Genomic DNA, 15,441 nt, shown 5'->3' with positions numbered 1-15,441 from the left:
AACTAAATTTCCCAAAGTAAACTGAACAAAGGAAGAAATACAAAAGCAACTTCTTAATTTATTTTCCACTTATAAAAGAATTTTTCGTGTTTACTATTTTTAAAATTTTAATATTTCTTCAAATTAGCATGAATTTTCTTCTATTAGGTGGTTAATTAAGATTTGTATTAATGTTTTTAAAAAATAACGTTAATTGGAAATCAGATTAAAACATCCACCATTTTCAAACAAATACAAGAAATAATGAAATATGCACAAAAGATCTCAAAAATTCAACACTGCGCTACCGCAACAGTTAAGCATCGTAACATGATATTACAGTCTTACAACGACACCACAGCTAAACTTACGCAGTGGCCTATTTTTTGTTTAGATTTTGATTATATTCAAGTACACAACAGAATCCAAAAATAATTTTTCAAAACATTTTTTTAAAAAAGCTTTTAAAGTTTTAAGAATTAGTATCAAAATAAGTACATATGTAAGTATATTCAAATTCGCTATTTGGATTCAAGGAATAATTTAAAACAAAATGAAACTAGTTTTATTACTTTAATATTAATTTCTAGTCCTGCGAAATATGTTTAACAAAAATTATAAGTAATTTTTGGTTTAAAAAATTTAACGCAATAAGTTATTTTTAGCTTGTCTTTATAATAAATGCATTCATAATAATTTTTTACTTGAAATATGTTTTAAAGTTTAACTTCTTTATGAAACTTTGACTTATTTATGATGACTAAAACTATTATAAATAAAAAATGAGAAATAAATGAAATAAATTAACAAGCAAGAATTAATGTCGGTTAGCAATTGAGACCCATTTTTACGAGTACAAAAAATAGTAAGGGGACGATTATAATTAGCAGACGAATAAACAAGAAATACTACTTAATATAAATGTAATAAACTTGAAAAAATTTTAATGTTATATAAATATTTAATATAAAAATTATAAGTAGAAGTTGGTAAGATCTTAATCAATATTAAATTTTTCAATTTAGTTGTTAATTAGTTATTACTGGTTTTCAAAATAAATTTAAAAATACATTTTATTAACTTAATTTCCCATATTTTTTTGATTGTATTTACACATAAAAAAAATTTTTTTTGTGTTTAAAACTAAACATACTATTTTGTATTAAATTTCTTATATAAATTATAATATTAGAGATGAAATTTGTTTTATTTAGTTTTAAAATTTAAAATTATTTTTTACATCTTTTACTAATTATCATTTATAATAACTTTTTATATCATATTTAATAACTTTTGAATATCTTTTCCTTTTTTTCTTAAAGATTTTTATTTTAATAAATTCCAGAACTGTTCATTTATTGTTTTTTATTTCATCATGCTATATATATACACACATATATATATATATATATATATATATATATATATATATATATATATATATATATATATATATATATATATATATATATATATATATATATATATATATATATATATATATATATATTACATATATATATATATGTATGTATATATATATATATATATATTTATATATATATTATATATATATATTATATATATATATTCGAATAAATATTTTGCTACTTACTACCTAGATAATTAACACATTTTAATAAAATTATCTTACAATGTCATTTCCTTAACATTTAGTTTATTGTTGCAATACTTTTTTATTTTAAGAAGATGCATTCATATTATCGAATTTTCAAATGAAAATTATCAAAAATTTATACAACAAAGGCATGATTATGTTTTCGTCAGCTATAATGCAAACAGGAAATTGATGAAAATTAAATTAAGATAAATAATCCAAATAATTTCAAACGCAATATCTTGATCAAATTAATTGATCAAATTAAAACGCAATATCTTAACGCAATAATTAAAAAACAATTATTTAACCTCTTCAATGTTTTACAATACATATTTTCAAATTTTAAAAGAATATTTTTTCTATTTGTGGAATTCAAAAAATTTGAATATGATATACGCAGCCACATTAACATATTATGTTAGAATTTTTTTATTATTGAGAGACTAAATATGCAATTAATCTTCATAGGAAACGAAATTTTTTTTATAGATATGTATAAATATGGTATGCATCATGTTTTAGAGTCACGCTTTAATATTTATACAAGTATCCTTAGCATATGTTCAACATATATTATGATATTTGCACAAAATGTTTGGGTTTTTTAAGGCCCAATTTGATCCAAATTCCGACAATTATTTTCCACAAATAAAAGTATCTAAATATTATCAAAGATAATTTATATAAAATATATTGCCTTCCATAAAACATAACATAATATGCAAATAATTTTCATCGAAGTTTCAATAATGTTCATAAAAATAGAATGTTTTTCTCTTTACAAAATTCACTGTGATATAACATATTTGTCTGATACACTGTGAAGTAAAATTCTACTGTATTATTCTTTTAATTAAGTTAAGTCATATTTTAGTATTATCCATAGTAGAATTTGTTTAGTGATCAATTGATGCTGAACGTAATGAGCCATAACATTGCTGGCATACTCGAACTGGTTTTAAAATTTTTAATCTCGATATTTCTGACTCAAAGCGACTACATTTATTACAAAAAACTTGTCCACAATTCCGACAATGATGCTTGCGTTCATATAAATTAAATCTAAAATGAATATGATTAAAGTTTTTTTTTTTTCTAAATAAAGTATATTACTTGACGCGACATTTCACACATTGATCAGCACCTTCATCTTTCAACCAATGATCAGCTACCCCACGCCCAGGCTGTTCGCTAACACTCCAAGAAAATATTCTACCTCGAGCGTCACCTAAATTAAAAAAAGATTTTATTAGAAATTTTTGTTTATTTTAATAATATAGGAGTGTTTTAAGTAACAGCATTTTAAAATTAAAAAAAAATAAATGGAACGTTGTTCAGATATTTCGAAAAATATAGAATGCTTTTTATATTATTAAAACTAATTTTTTAGAATTATTTTTATTGTACATTATAATTATTAATATATAATAAAAATCATTCTTTATATACTATTATCATTGAACATGTATGTATAATATACAACCGTTCTTATAAACCTTTCACAAATAAAAAAAAGTTACATTAAAATCGAACTTCATAATTAAGACAAAGTAATTAAGACAAAGAGCCACGCAGACACAAAAAGAATGTTAATCAACAGGTGATTCAAAGCAACATGGACATTTGCTGTTAATAAATTCCTAAGAATATGTCGGAAATTAATACTCGTAGCTTACGAAACACACTATTCCGTAAAAATTTCGGATTATCTTTGAACTTTTTGCTTACCTACATATATAATTTTATGATCTTTAGATACTGTAAGAGCAGTGATACTTGCTGGCTCGGCATTATCTTTACGATCATAGGCTGTGTGCATTGTTAGTTTAGAACGGAATACTAGTTGCTGTTGCCATTTAAACCCTGAAAAATTTGTAAAACATTCTTATAGTCAAGAAGTCGTAAAATATTCTGTCCTACCTTTTCTTAATAAATTTTCGGTTTTATTTTTGCCATCATTATCAATAACAACAAAGGATTCTGTCAAACTGGTATCTGATTTACTTGGTCTAATAGTTCTTTCTTCTACAGCAGATATTTTGTCCACTGAATATGTATTTTGATTTAAAAATGATTTTTAAATAGACAATAAAATTAAAGTTTTATAAATTCACCTAAGCTGCCCGTTTTATCCAGAACTCGACGTTCATCAACTACACTTACAGATTTCAGCTCATGTAACGACTTCGTACCCGCAATACTACTTTTTCTCCTTTCTGAATCTGCCATTAACGGACTAAGTCCTTCTTCATTATCATCTTCATCTCTCTTTTCAGATTCAATTGATTTGAGGGATTTATCAGAAGCATCACATGCTTCTGATAAACTGCTTTCAGAAGCTGACTTAACAATTTCTTTAAAATATTATAATATGTTGGTTTATTTCGTAATAAAGTTATTAAACGGAATGTTACCATTTTCTTCCCCAGATAAACTTTTAATTTTATTAAAAAGATTAATTTTTTTAGACTTTTCTGTGATTTCTGCATCCTGTCCTTTCTCAAGTGATTCCTTTTCTGCGGAACATAGCTCTTCGCACCTCTTTAATTTTTTCTCAAAGATAGGGACTTGAACATATTCCATCGACCACATCTAAAAAAAAAAGAATATATCTTGTATGATGTACCCATATTTTTTTATGAATTAGGCCAAAATAGCTAAATTTTGTTTACTAACTCTAACAACACCATCAGTAGAACCTGTTATAATCACATTTTGCTGATCCCATTCTCTTGTTTCGGAAAATGAAACACATAATATTTGTTGCATTCTATCTGCACTACCAACACTCGTATTAACATTTGCTAAAGCGTCTCCGTTTATAGACCAAACATGCAGCCATGTTGCTGAACAAGTAGCAATGTCTCCACTTAAATCATTGATAGCGACAGCTGCAACAACTCCAACGTGACCTCTAAGTTGTCGGACAAAAGTAAACCTTGACATATCCCAAACTATAGCGGTCCCATCTCTCGAGCCACTTACAATTACATTGTAAGCTGGGCTAGCTGCTAAGCAAGTTACTGCATCAGTGTGTCCATGTAAATTATGCCGTACTGTTAATGTTTTTTTATTTACATCGAATTTCCAAATAGTCACTACAGAACTTGTGCCTGCCGTTACAATCATTTTCGAATTTGGACAAGCACATGCTAATATTTCACCCGAATTTTGTGCCGCAGCTTCACAAACGAACAAAGCTTTATCAGAATCATATATTCCAACACGCAACGAATGATCAGCAAAGCCCCAAGCAATATATCTAGTATAGGCTTGTGGCATCATTATTTTATTTTGTTCCACAGCTAAGACTGTTTTGTCGGGTTGCAAAATTTGCCCAACAGGACCTTTCAGTTCCTTTATTGGTTGTAAAGATGGCTTTAGATTATCTAAATTATGAAAAAATAGTTTATCTGTTTGATTTAATTGTGGTACATTTATCAATGACGACGAATCAATCACAGAATGCCTCAATGTACCCATTTTTTTTGCCGGGTGGTTTTTTTTAAATAATTGCTTTGGGATTTGCCCAAAATTATTTATAAATCCTATTGTGGCATTTTTTTTTAAGGGATCCTCGATGCTAAAATTTTAATCTGTCAAAACAAAATACAATATAAATAAAAATTTTGTAAGCTTACTTGTATATATCGACATTTCCTTCATAAAATAAATGATGAAAAACGTTCACAGCCTCAACAGCCGGAGGACCTTGCTGTTTGCAACCAAATATTAAATCAATCCACTAAAAAAAATGTTTCAAAGAATGGTTTATAAAATTATAAAGGGAGGTATTATATTACCAGATGTAAATTTTGACTAACATAATCACACTCTAAGGCATTACGATGCATTCGTATGAACTCACGTGTATCCTGTTTTGCCCATGGTGGTAGCACAACATGATTTAATGTATCTCCGTTTTGTTTAGTCCCCAAATCAAAATTGTTTGAATTTGTCAGAAACTCGGGAAGATAAAAAAATTCTGGAATTAATTCCTTTACATCCGCCATATTAAATTTGCTTGCTGAAAGCCAAGCTTCCTTGATACTGTGAAACATACGATCTGCTAAATCAAAGTGACCACCTTGAAGGCGAAGAAAATGTTGAGTAAATGGTTCTAGTCGAACTAAGTAAGAACAAACTATCATAGCTGAACTGTAATGGGTACCATAATGATAAGGTGGAGTTTCACCATGTGGATCATCCCATTCCTAAAGTAATATATTAAAAAAAGATTTGTTGTTTTAATAACCAACCGCAAATAATATAGATTTCCAAACCTTATATCTCTTTTGAAATTGTTCCAAACGTTCTTCAGACTGCGCTCCCATTGGCTTTGAAAAATCTCGAAACGTTTTCGAATTAGCTAAGTCTAATTCTTCAGAATCATAATCTGCCAAGATCCAAGGAAAAACTGGATACTGCATTAGATCGTTGTATGATCTTCCAGCTAAAGTATTCAAGTGCATCAAATATTGAAAATTTGATATTTCACCACGCTGAAATTTGGAATATTTTAAACGCATTTTTTTAAAAGCTTAAATTTACTTACCACCCATCTCTGTGTCACGGAAGTTTCTCCTATTAAGCTGCTGAATATTCCTGAACTTTGTTCTACGCTCGCAGTACGTTTTTGTCCCGCCACTGACTGTTGTGCATTATCATTAATTGCGGTTGCATGTGCTAAAAACCTCTGATATACTTTATTTCGAACTTTTCTTGGAAAACTTAGTAAATAATTTCGACCATCTTCAGAAAAAACCTCCAAGGCAATTGGTTGCAATAAATATCTTCTTTTGTGTACCTCACGAATTTCTTCATAAGAGAATTTAGAACATTGCCTCATTTTTTGTGCACAGCGAGAAGTACCACCAGAATTCGGTATTATAGGTTCATATGCCCCAGGTGGAAGCGTATCTATATCTCGAATATCTCGATTTTTTAATAATGTAAAACCATCTACTATATAACAATGTTCTTTTCCGAATAACAATAAACCTTCGGTTGTATCCAAACCTTGTATTCTTGCACATCGAAACATGTAAGAAATTTTTTCTTGCTCTTCCAGCAGACGTAAAAATGTTTGGTTATCAGCGACCATTGACATGTCTTCCTCTTCCTCTTCTTCAGCATCTTCATGAACACCATCTATAGTTTTTTGTACTGTATTTTCATTATTAGCGTCTGTTGGACTTTGTGGTGGTGTATTACTTTCGCTAGATTGTTTATTTGTTATCTTAGAAGTAATATTCTCAAAAGAAGGTTGCAGATATGGAAATTGATGATCGGTTTCACAAAGTATACGGGGTTGTTGGTGACAATAAGTAAAATAAATTTTACTATCAAGACTGGTTGCTACTTTATATTTTAATTGACGCTAAAAGATATAAACGAAATAAATTCTTTCCTTTTATTATTTCAAAACCAATACTTACATTGTCAGGTAATTCAATTTCAGGCCGATAAGGATACTGCAAATAAAATATATCATTTTTCATAGTTTTTTTTCGCATTCTATGTGGACCTTCTGTTGAGTCTAACATCCATTTATCAAGAGGGGGGGTTTTAACTGAACCCCAGAGGCCTCGCTCTCGGGTTAATTCAGTCTCCGACAGTATCCAATCTTGATAGACGTATCTCTGGGTATGTTGGAGCATTTGCATGTGTTGTTTAACCCGCATCTCCCAAAGATCTTTTATTAATTGAACATGAATTCCTGTATATCCAAATGCTTCCCCCTTACTCATAGTAGATTTTACACGGACTAATTCTTCTTTTTTTACTTTTGTTCGACTTGCTAATCTTGTTAGCCCGCCGGTTACTTTTTGAATTTTTGACTGAATTTGGTTATGTATCTCCCACGGAATTCTATATGAAGCTTTTCTCTCGGCATCCACATAATTAAACCAAAGTTTAGAAGCTAGTTCCATTACCTGTTCCCTGGTTGTTTGCAAATCTGGAGCTTTGAAATTGTTTATTGGGACAGTGAGTGAAACTTTAAAAACCTCTTCAATAGCGGGTTTTTTACATACGTACAACTCTTCCCAAACCCGAAATGATGCACCAACAATCAAATTTCGACCTTGCAGTTGGTTTAGTTGATCATCTCTTGGTTCAATATCTTCATTCTGTGGATTAACATGCCATGTTGTTGCTCTATTAATTGAAGGTTCTAAAACAATTTTCATGTCAGAAGTCAATTGCATTAAACAATACGTTAAGCAGGCAATAAACTCCAATTCATGATTGCCTGCTCCAAAGATTAACAAACGATTTGTAATAATTTTATGTAAAGCTTCTAAAACTGATGTCTGGTCTGTAATAGAATCTGTGGGTCTAGACAGTAAATATAAAATTGTTCGATTTAACGAATGATGTAACTGTTCTAAAGAAAGAGCAGAAGACCGTTTTTTTGCTTGAGCAATTAATTTAATAATAAAGTCAAAAACTTCATGCGGGTTTTTTGTTAAACATCCTTGCCACATCTTATCAACTACTCTCGCAGTGAAGTAAAATACGTTTGGTGCAATATTTTGTACGTGAGATTGCAGTAAAGGTACAATTGGAAGAGCTGCCTGTTCACCGACCAAGACGTCGGCCGCCAATAAATGTTCCATTAAAGCAGTTACAATTTCAGTTTGAAATTCTATTTGTTGATATATTTCTGCAGATTCTGGAGAGGCATCTAAAACCAAATCAATTACTGGGGTACTTTTACCGTGCATTGACAAACTTAACGAATCAACGACAATCACCCTTAAGAAATCAATTACAAATTTTCTCACTGAGTGTTGGGTTAGTTGGGACGTGTAAGAAACGGAAACATTATGACTGCGTATTAAAACGCAATTTCCACTATTAGTATCGTCCGGAGTCGAGGTTCCACTATTAAGCGCGGATTCTTCTTCACTTATAGTTCTATTCTTTGGAAATGGAAAGAGAACTGCAACTAAAGAGGTAATAACATCTCCTGACATCATGGTAGGCATAAAATCGGGTAAGTTGTGATATAAAGAAAATAATACTTGAATTATAGTTTCTGGATGATTATACAACCATTCAATGGTTTCACTAATATGTACAATAGCACGAACCATACCAAGAAGCACACAAACAGCCTCAGGACAGACATTAACTTTAACAGAAGATGCTGATGCATGAGATACGGGGGCGCCCCATAAGAATGCCCAAACTCGATCTAGATCAAACTTTGTATGCTCTGAAGCTAATAATTTAACCGGCTGACCCATTATTAAAGCGGTTATCAAAAAATATAACTCTGGAACATCTAAATGATGCTGAAGCAACCATTCAAGCATCTGAAATCCTGAAAATTTTAAAACACGAAGGTTCAATTTAAAATTATTAACGTTTTAAATTTCTAAACAAGTTACCTGGAATATGTAAAACGGATGTTTTAACCTCGCCAGCAATTTGAGACGGTAAGTGAGATAAATTTGCTTGCATAACCCCATTGGAAGCTGGCCCACCGCTTAATTGTGTTGCTCCGAGACAAATACTTTTTTTTTGTGAAATAAGTTCAGTGAATTTTAAATAGCCACCATTATGAGTTGCATCCCTAAATCTAACCATAAAGCTCTCGTTTGCACAAACAACTACCAATATTCTAACAGCTATAATAACTGTTGTAAAGTGAACCTGTGGTTGCATGAAGAGTAGCAACCAATCCATTCCAAGAATTTTTGAAATATCATCACATATCACATAATTTACGGTATTTCTTGGAGTAAACAGTAGTCCATGCAATAAGGAAAGACAACGGTTTCTTAAGTAAACGTTTTGTCCTATAATATCATTTTGATCTAAGGAACCTTTATCTTTTTTTATCATAACAGGCACATTTATTGCTCTCTCAGAACAGTTTGTTCTTGGTAGTTTTGCAGCTATATATTGTCCAAATAGCAACAAGTCATTATGTTTCGGCTGCTGGCCTAATAAGGTTTCGATCAAGTTAAATAAAATTTCTCTCGTAGAATGATCATTTATATCTACTATAATATGTAAAAGTTTACTAACAAGCTGTAATTCTCTCATTATTTTTATGTTCTGGCGTTTTTCATTCGACTCAATTGCCAACTCTAATAAATGCTCTAATAGTGATCTAAGTAATCCATTTGGAGCACCATGCCATATTTCTAAATCACACAACAAATCTTGGAATGCTGTTATATTTGGAATAGCAGACATTTCTTGACCACTGTTAACAGTTCCAACTAGTCCAAAAGTTAAATGAAGGATATGTGAATTTAAAAGGTTTTTTTTTTTCTTAAAAAACATTCCCAAGGTTTGATAACTTCTTTTCCGATCCATTTCATTTTGAGCTGCCCGGTTTGACTTTACAACGCAAGTTAAAGCTTTTACCCCTGCATACAAACTTTCTACATCTTTTGCCATAGCTATTATGCCCAAAAGCACATTGCAGCCGCCAACGGTATCAATCATAGCAGAAACTGGGTGTGGGCTAAATACTCTTACACCCAAATAACCAACAACCACTCCTCCTAGGCATCGCCCTGGACCGGCAAGATGGCCAGCTGAATTATGTAGTATTCTGAAAACAAAATCAATATTTAGTAAAGATAATTGTACAATAAGTGCGTTGTCACAATAATTTACTTAATAGGTGTAGCGTTTTCATGTGAATTCATTCCAAGTTGCTTCGCAATAGATTTATTGTCGGTTCGACTGTACACTTTCCGAATTTTTGCTAATGTCATCTGCGTCATTGCTTTTGCATTCAAACCTAAAAGCACTCTTTCTTCTGGAGCCAAAGGCGGTAACGGTTCCGCATGTTTTCCTAATTGTGGAGCTTGCAAGGAGCCCATATAATGAGGGCCTAAAGCATATACCGTTTGAACAGTTTGTTGATTTAAAACATCTTCTACTAAATGGCATACGCCTTGTTTCCAACACAAACGCGAATACCTTCTCCATATAGGAGGAGTTCCCACGTAACCATACACCTGACTGGCAATAGCTAAATTTACAGATCCGGCTCCAGGATTTTGTGATATGTAATGAAGTTTCTGTGTATGCATCGGCTGAAAATATGAATCAACTTAAAAATAGTACTTCTTATAAAATTACTTTGAAACTCACAGCTCCATCCAAGTATAACGATAAACTTGAATTCTTTAGTACGGCTCTATTAAGAACTACCACTAGATTATGCCACTGTCCTTCGTGAAGATCTGGGCACCAAATTCTAGCGTTACAGTCATCGGAGCCTTCTGGTTCCCAATCTCCAATATCTAAAAAAAAAACTTTTTACAACTTTTAAAATGTTTTATTCTAAATGTACTTTTCCCTGGTGTAACTAAAGTCTCTTGGGTCGACACCACAATCGCTTTATCAGCTGCTGATAATAAGATCGATAAGCAAACTAAATTTTCCTCTCTTGGGTTATTAATTGTTCGTACAAGAGTTAATAATCGAACACAATGGGGATCAATTTTTGGATCTGAAAATTTCTCAACGCAAAACCACGTTGTATATGATAGTCCAGTTTGAGGAGGAAATATTCTGTCGCCCGTTCCAATTCCTCCTATTGTATTAGCATCTATAGTTCCACCTGTATTTGGAGCCTGAGGTGCTAAGCTTGGCAAATAGATACACCCGAAGCCTTCAACAGACATGTCAAGTTCTACAAAAGGGGGCAGAGTGCTAGAGCCATGAGCGCGAAAATCTCTGGGTGTGGTCATTGAAACAAGGGTTTTTATTCGAGTCAAAGGAACAGGATCTCCCAATTTATAAGGCTTGGTTAAATTGATATCAGCGCAAGATAGAGGATCACCTAGTCTCAAAAATTCTCTTAATTCAGTAGGTTGCAACGCCTGAGCGGCGAGCCTTTCTAGTATATACTGTAATGGGACATGCAAAGCATTTTTTTCTTCTGCTAGAGCTTTCTTTCCTATTTTCAGCAAACAACCAGCTAATCCATAATCACACATTATCTGCTGGTTTCTTTCGCTTCTAACAAGACTTTTAATAATTTCTGCTAAATACAATTGCAAATTCAAACCCTTTTCAGAGTCTTCATGTTTTATTGATGGCAAAAGTTGAAGCATACTTATTACAACTCCAGGATGCACTATTCTCGGATCTGGCATTTGTTGACCAAAATTAATGTGGTTCGAATTAACAACACTTCCAGGTGGAAATTCTGTACTAGGTGACCTTATATGTTGATCTGGAAACAAACTAATTGCTCCATTTAAATTTGGTTTTTCAAAATTATCTAAAGATATATTATAGAGCAATCTATAAACAATACAAGCGTAAGATAATGATTTTGGTATGCTTTCGTTAAATTCTGAATTTATAATTTCTCCAGTGAATAACTCATGAAAATATCGTAAGCATTGATCATCATGTTTAAAATTCTCTACAAACGCTTCTCCTAATTCTTTTCCTTCTGTAAAACATCCTAGAAGCTTCAATGTGTCAACTAGTGATGCATTGCAAATTTCATGGTGAAAAAATTTTGCGTTTGCTGGTTCAAAACGCATTGCTGTGACTAAAGTTTGACATACCATTTGTAATAACAGAAGAAGATCATATTGATTTATTTCGTTATATTTTTTGTTTTTGTTATTACCTAAAATTCAAAAATTTTTAAAAATTAAACCTCTATTTTAATTTGCCGTGACTTACCATCATTAAGTTTCCCATCTAAAGAAACAAAAACGCTGGTTAAGTAAACAAAACCACCAACTTTTCTGAACACGGTTCTCGTTCTATGACTATCTTTCAAACAACCCAATAACATATTTAATATTTGGATTTTAAATTCAACTTGATATGCTGGAACCGAATGCATTTGACTTAAAATAGATAGCATATCGTCATCGCCCCCAGTTGACAAAATTAACTCTCTAATAATACCTAGTGCTTGAGGTCGACAGTGTTTAAATTTCACTAATTCATGTATACACTTTGCTCCCCCACTTTCTCTAAATATGTTCGCGTTATTGTTATTACCATTTAATAATACTTGAAGTGCCTCCAGTATATGCTTTCCTAAAATATCAGCTTGATCTTCTTGGGAATTCAGAACTTCTATCATTTCATTCAAATTAGTAATTTTTTTTACATGGTCTGAATATCGATCTAAACATGCCACAAATACTTCTAATAATCCTACTTCACGATATACTTCTTTGAAAACCGCATTATGTCTCAAGATATTTAATAAAGTTTTTAGACACAAAATACTACAACTATTTGAATGATTATTTTTCAAAAGCAGGGATAGTGATATTAGTTCTTTGCATGGCACAAAATTTAATTGAAATACTATAAATTCAAGTATATCAAAAAATTTTTCTTGAATTTGGTGGCCCTTTATATGAATTCTCTCAGTAAATTGACTCAATGTGTTTTCTGAATCCAAAATGAAATAATTTGCATTGTCTGAGTGATAAACACTTGATATAGCATCCAATATTGTGCAGCACAGCGCTGAGGATGTTGATTTTAGGAAAACAGTCTGTAAAACTTGAAAAGCATGTATGTTACGCACACACGTTTCACGTGAAGTTACTTGTGGCATTTGAAAATTTTGCATTTTAAAAAGTGTATTTGTTTGATTTTGAATCGGTCGTAATTCATTATATCCACACATACATAAAGATGATATCATTAATACCAAATTCCTTATGGCTGCTTGTACTTCAATTGAACGTTGCCGATCACTTTCTAGTCTAGAATTAGAAAAAGAAGAGCATCCGGAAGAGGATTGATTTTGAGATTTGTTTGCAGAATAATGGTGCTGTGGCTGTTGTTGTGCGTATACACTACTTCTTAAAGAATTTGAAGTTCTTTCATTTATAATTAGGACATTAAAAATAAAACAAAAAAGACAAACAAAAAAAAAATTTACATAACATACAAAATAATAAAAAAGCATTAGAAAAACTTTGATATGAAAGCAAAGAATAATTAATTTTAGTATTTCATTTTAACAAAAACGAATTTTAAAATCATGCTAAACTTTCGATTGAACATTATTATAAAATTAATGATAATATGACTTATTATCATAATCGTTTTTTAAGCATTTTAATATTATGTATAGGAAAATAAATTTGATTTACTTGAGCAAAAAATCACTTAAAAATACGTATCCTTGGGAAGCGCGAAAATCGTCTAATAAAACTTGTGATACTCGACTAGAGTCTTTCAGAAAACAAAAAACAGTAACAAACATTTCAACAACTTCCAACGGACTTGATTCTGGTGGCCGCTGCATATTTTCCACGCATAAGGCCATGCAACTCTTGGCTTAAACAAAATAAAATAAATGAAATAAAATTTTAATATAGAAAAATTTACTTACAATGAATATAATTAACTACTGGTTCTGTTAAACCATGTCTAGACAGCGTTGTCAATACTTCCGCAGCACTTTTTCTCCACATAGTATTATGAGATGAGCATTGAGATGTTATAGCTGAAAACAATAAGGTTAAATCATCCATCCTTGATAATTCTTCAGCTGGATATGGATATGAACATAATTTGACTAGAAGTTGCACAAAAACCTTTTGCAATAAGGTTCTTCGTTCAACTGGAGAAAATTCGTTTAAAGCTCCTGTATTTATAGCTGGAATATTATTATCACTTGATGTAGATGTGGTGATATTTGCAATTACGGAATCTTCAGTAGACTTTGGTTGATTTTCAATTTCAGGTAAATCAAAAAATAAATACAAACATTTAACTAAAGTTGACGGAACGGCAGCCGACGTCATTACCTATATTACATAATTTATGATTAAATATTAGAAAATTTGTTCATAAAAAGTTCTTATGCACTACCCTATTTTTACATTCTAAGTTGAAAATGGAATTTTTCAAGAAAGCATTTTAAAGATTTTTGCTTTTTGATATGTTGATTAAATGTGAAAAACAAATACAAGAAAATATATTGAAATTTTTACAAGAAAGGAATCTGAAACCGACTTACACTCTTAACCGACTTACCCGGTTAAGAGTACGAATTTCATTCGAAAAAAAAAAATAAAAATTAAGTTTTGCATAAACATAGTAACACTGTTAACATAAAATGCTTTAAAGTTTTACATAATAAAATCCTTTTTCTAACTTAATAATAAAAATGAATTATTAATTTAAATTAAAAATAAAAACAAAAAAAGGTCTAGCAAGTTAATTGATGAAAAATAAAATTCAACAAAGTTTTATTTGAAACAAACTCTCATTAACTACAATAGGAATTTATAAAAGATTTTCCACACAAATCGATTTATATTTGGTGACTTCATAGCCCATTATTAGGAAAGTCTATATTGTTCTAGAATTTTTGGCAAACATTCTAGTAAATTTTTGACAAATATTCTAATAAATTTTTATATTACAAAAACAAAGCTATGTATTAATTATACATCAATTACACATATACAAAAATCGTTAAAAGTATATCTCGTAAATTACTCACATTGGTTTGATTTGCTGTTATAAGAAAAAAATTTTTCTTCTAAATCTAAGTTTACTTGATTTTCACTAATCTCTTCTTTGTCACTTGTTTTATTTCTATTTTTCGTTTTTTTTAATTCATCTAGCTATTTGTCAACACATAAAAGACTGCAATGTGTATTGTCTAGATAAGTGAAAGTGTTACAGAATATTTTAAAAAAGCTTGTTAAATACTTCTTTACAATTTTTAAGCTTATTTCAATTTTTAAGGCATTAGCAGTTAGCTTCGGTAACAACCAGAACTCAAATATCAAAGATGAAATTGATGGAATTTCAAGAAATTCCATCAATTCTTTCCGTAGATATGGTAAAAAATATGAAAT

At 30.6% G+C, this 15,441-nt stretch overlaps 1 protein-coding gene across 3 annotated transcripts in view; it reads right to left on the bottom strand.

Annotated features, from left to right (window-relative positions):
• Positions 1–1,591: 1,591 nt before the first annotated feature.
• Positions 1,592–15,441, bottom strand: part of LOC129615488 (WD repeat and FYVE domain-containing protein 3) — a 30,030-nt gene continuing 16,180 nt past the window's right edge. For 2 of the 3 annotated variants that reach the window (XM_055530736.1, XM_055530738.1), the window contains 19 exons: positions 13,962–14,379; positions 13,720–13,906; positions 12,278–13,443; positions 10,926–12,221; positions 10,724–10,875; positions 10,241–10,665; positions 8,998–10,175; positions 7,039–8,930; positions 6,156–6,980; positions 5,884–6,102; positions 5,404–5,814; positions 5,242–5,345; positions 4,277–5,183; positions 4,015–4,192; positions 3,715–3,954; positions 3,521–3,646; positions 3,329–3,463; positions 2,714–2,828; positions 1,592–2,662 (listed from right to left, as the gene is read on the bottom strand). In XM_055530736.1, the coding sequence (XP_055386711.1) occupies positions 2,497–2,662; positions 2,714–2,828; positions 3,329–3,463; positions 3,521–3,646; positions 3,715–3,954; positions 4,015–4,192; positions 4,277–5,183; positions 5,242–5,345; positions 5,404–5,814; positions 5,884–6,102; positions 6,156–6,980; positions 7,039–8,930; positions 8,998–10,175; positions 10,241–10,665; positions 10,724–10,875; positions 10,926–12,221; positions 12,278–13,443; positions 13,720–13,906; positions 13,962–14,379 (10,140 nt within the window). In that variant the 3' untranslated portion in view covers positions 1,592–2,496. The remainder of the gene's footprint in view (positions 2,663–2,713; positions 2,829–3,328; positions 3,464–3,520; positions 3,647–3,714; positions 3,955–4,014; positions 4,193–4,276; positions 5,184–5,241; positions 5,346–5,403; positions 5,815–5,883; positions 6,103–6,155; positions 6,981–7,038; positions 8,931–8,997; positions 10,176–10,240; positions 10,666–10,723; positions 10,876–10,925; positions 12,222–12,277; positions 13,444–13,719; positions 13,907–13,961; positions 14,380–15,441) is intronic. The other variant, XM_055530739.1, reaches the window with a different exon arrangement.

This window comes from Condylostylus longicornis, unplaced genomic scaffold (genome assembly GCF_029603195.1).
Source record: "Condylostylus longicornis isolate FDR11 unplaced genomic scaffold, ASM2960319v2 ptg000135l, whole genome shotgun sequence".
Classification (NCBI taxonomy): Eukaryota; Metazoa; Arthropoda; class Insecta; order Diptera; family Dolichopodidae; genus Condylostylus; species Condylostylus longicornis.
This window is presented reverse-complemented; position numbering and strand designations above follow the sequence as displayed.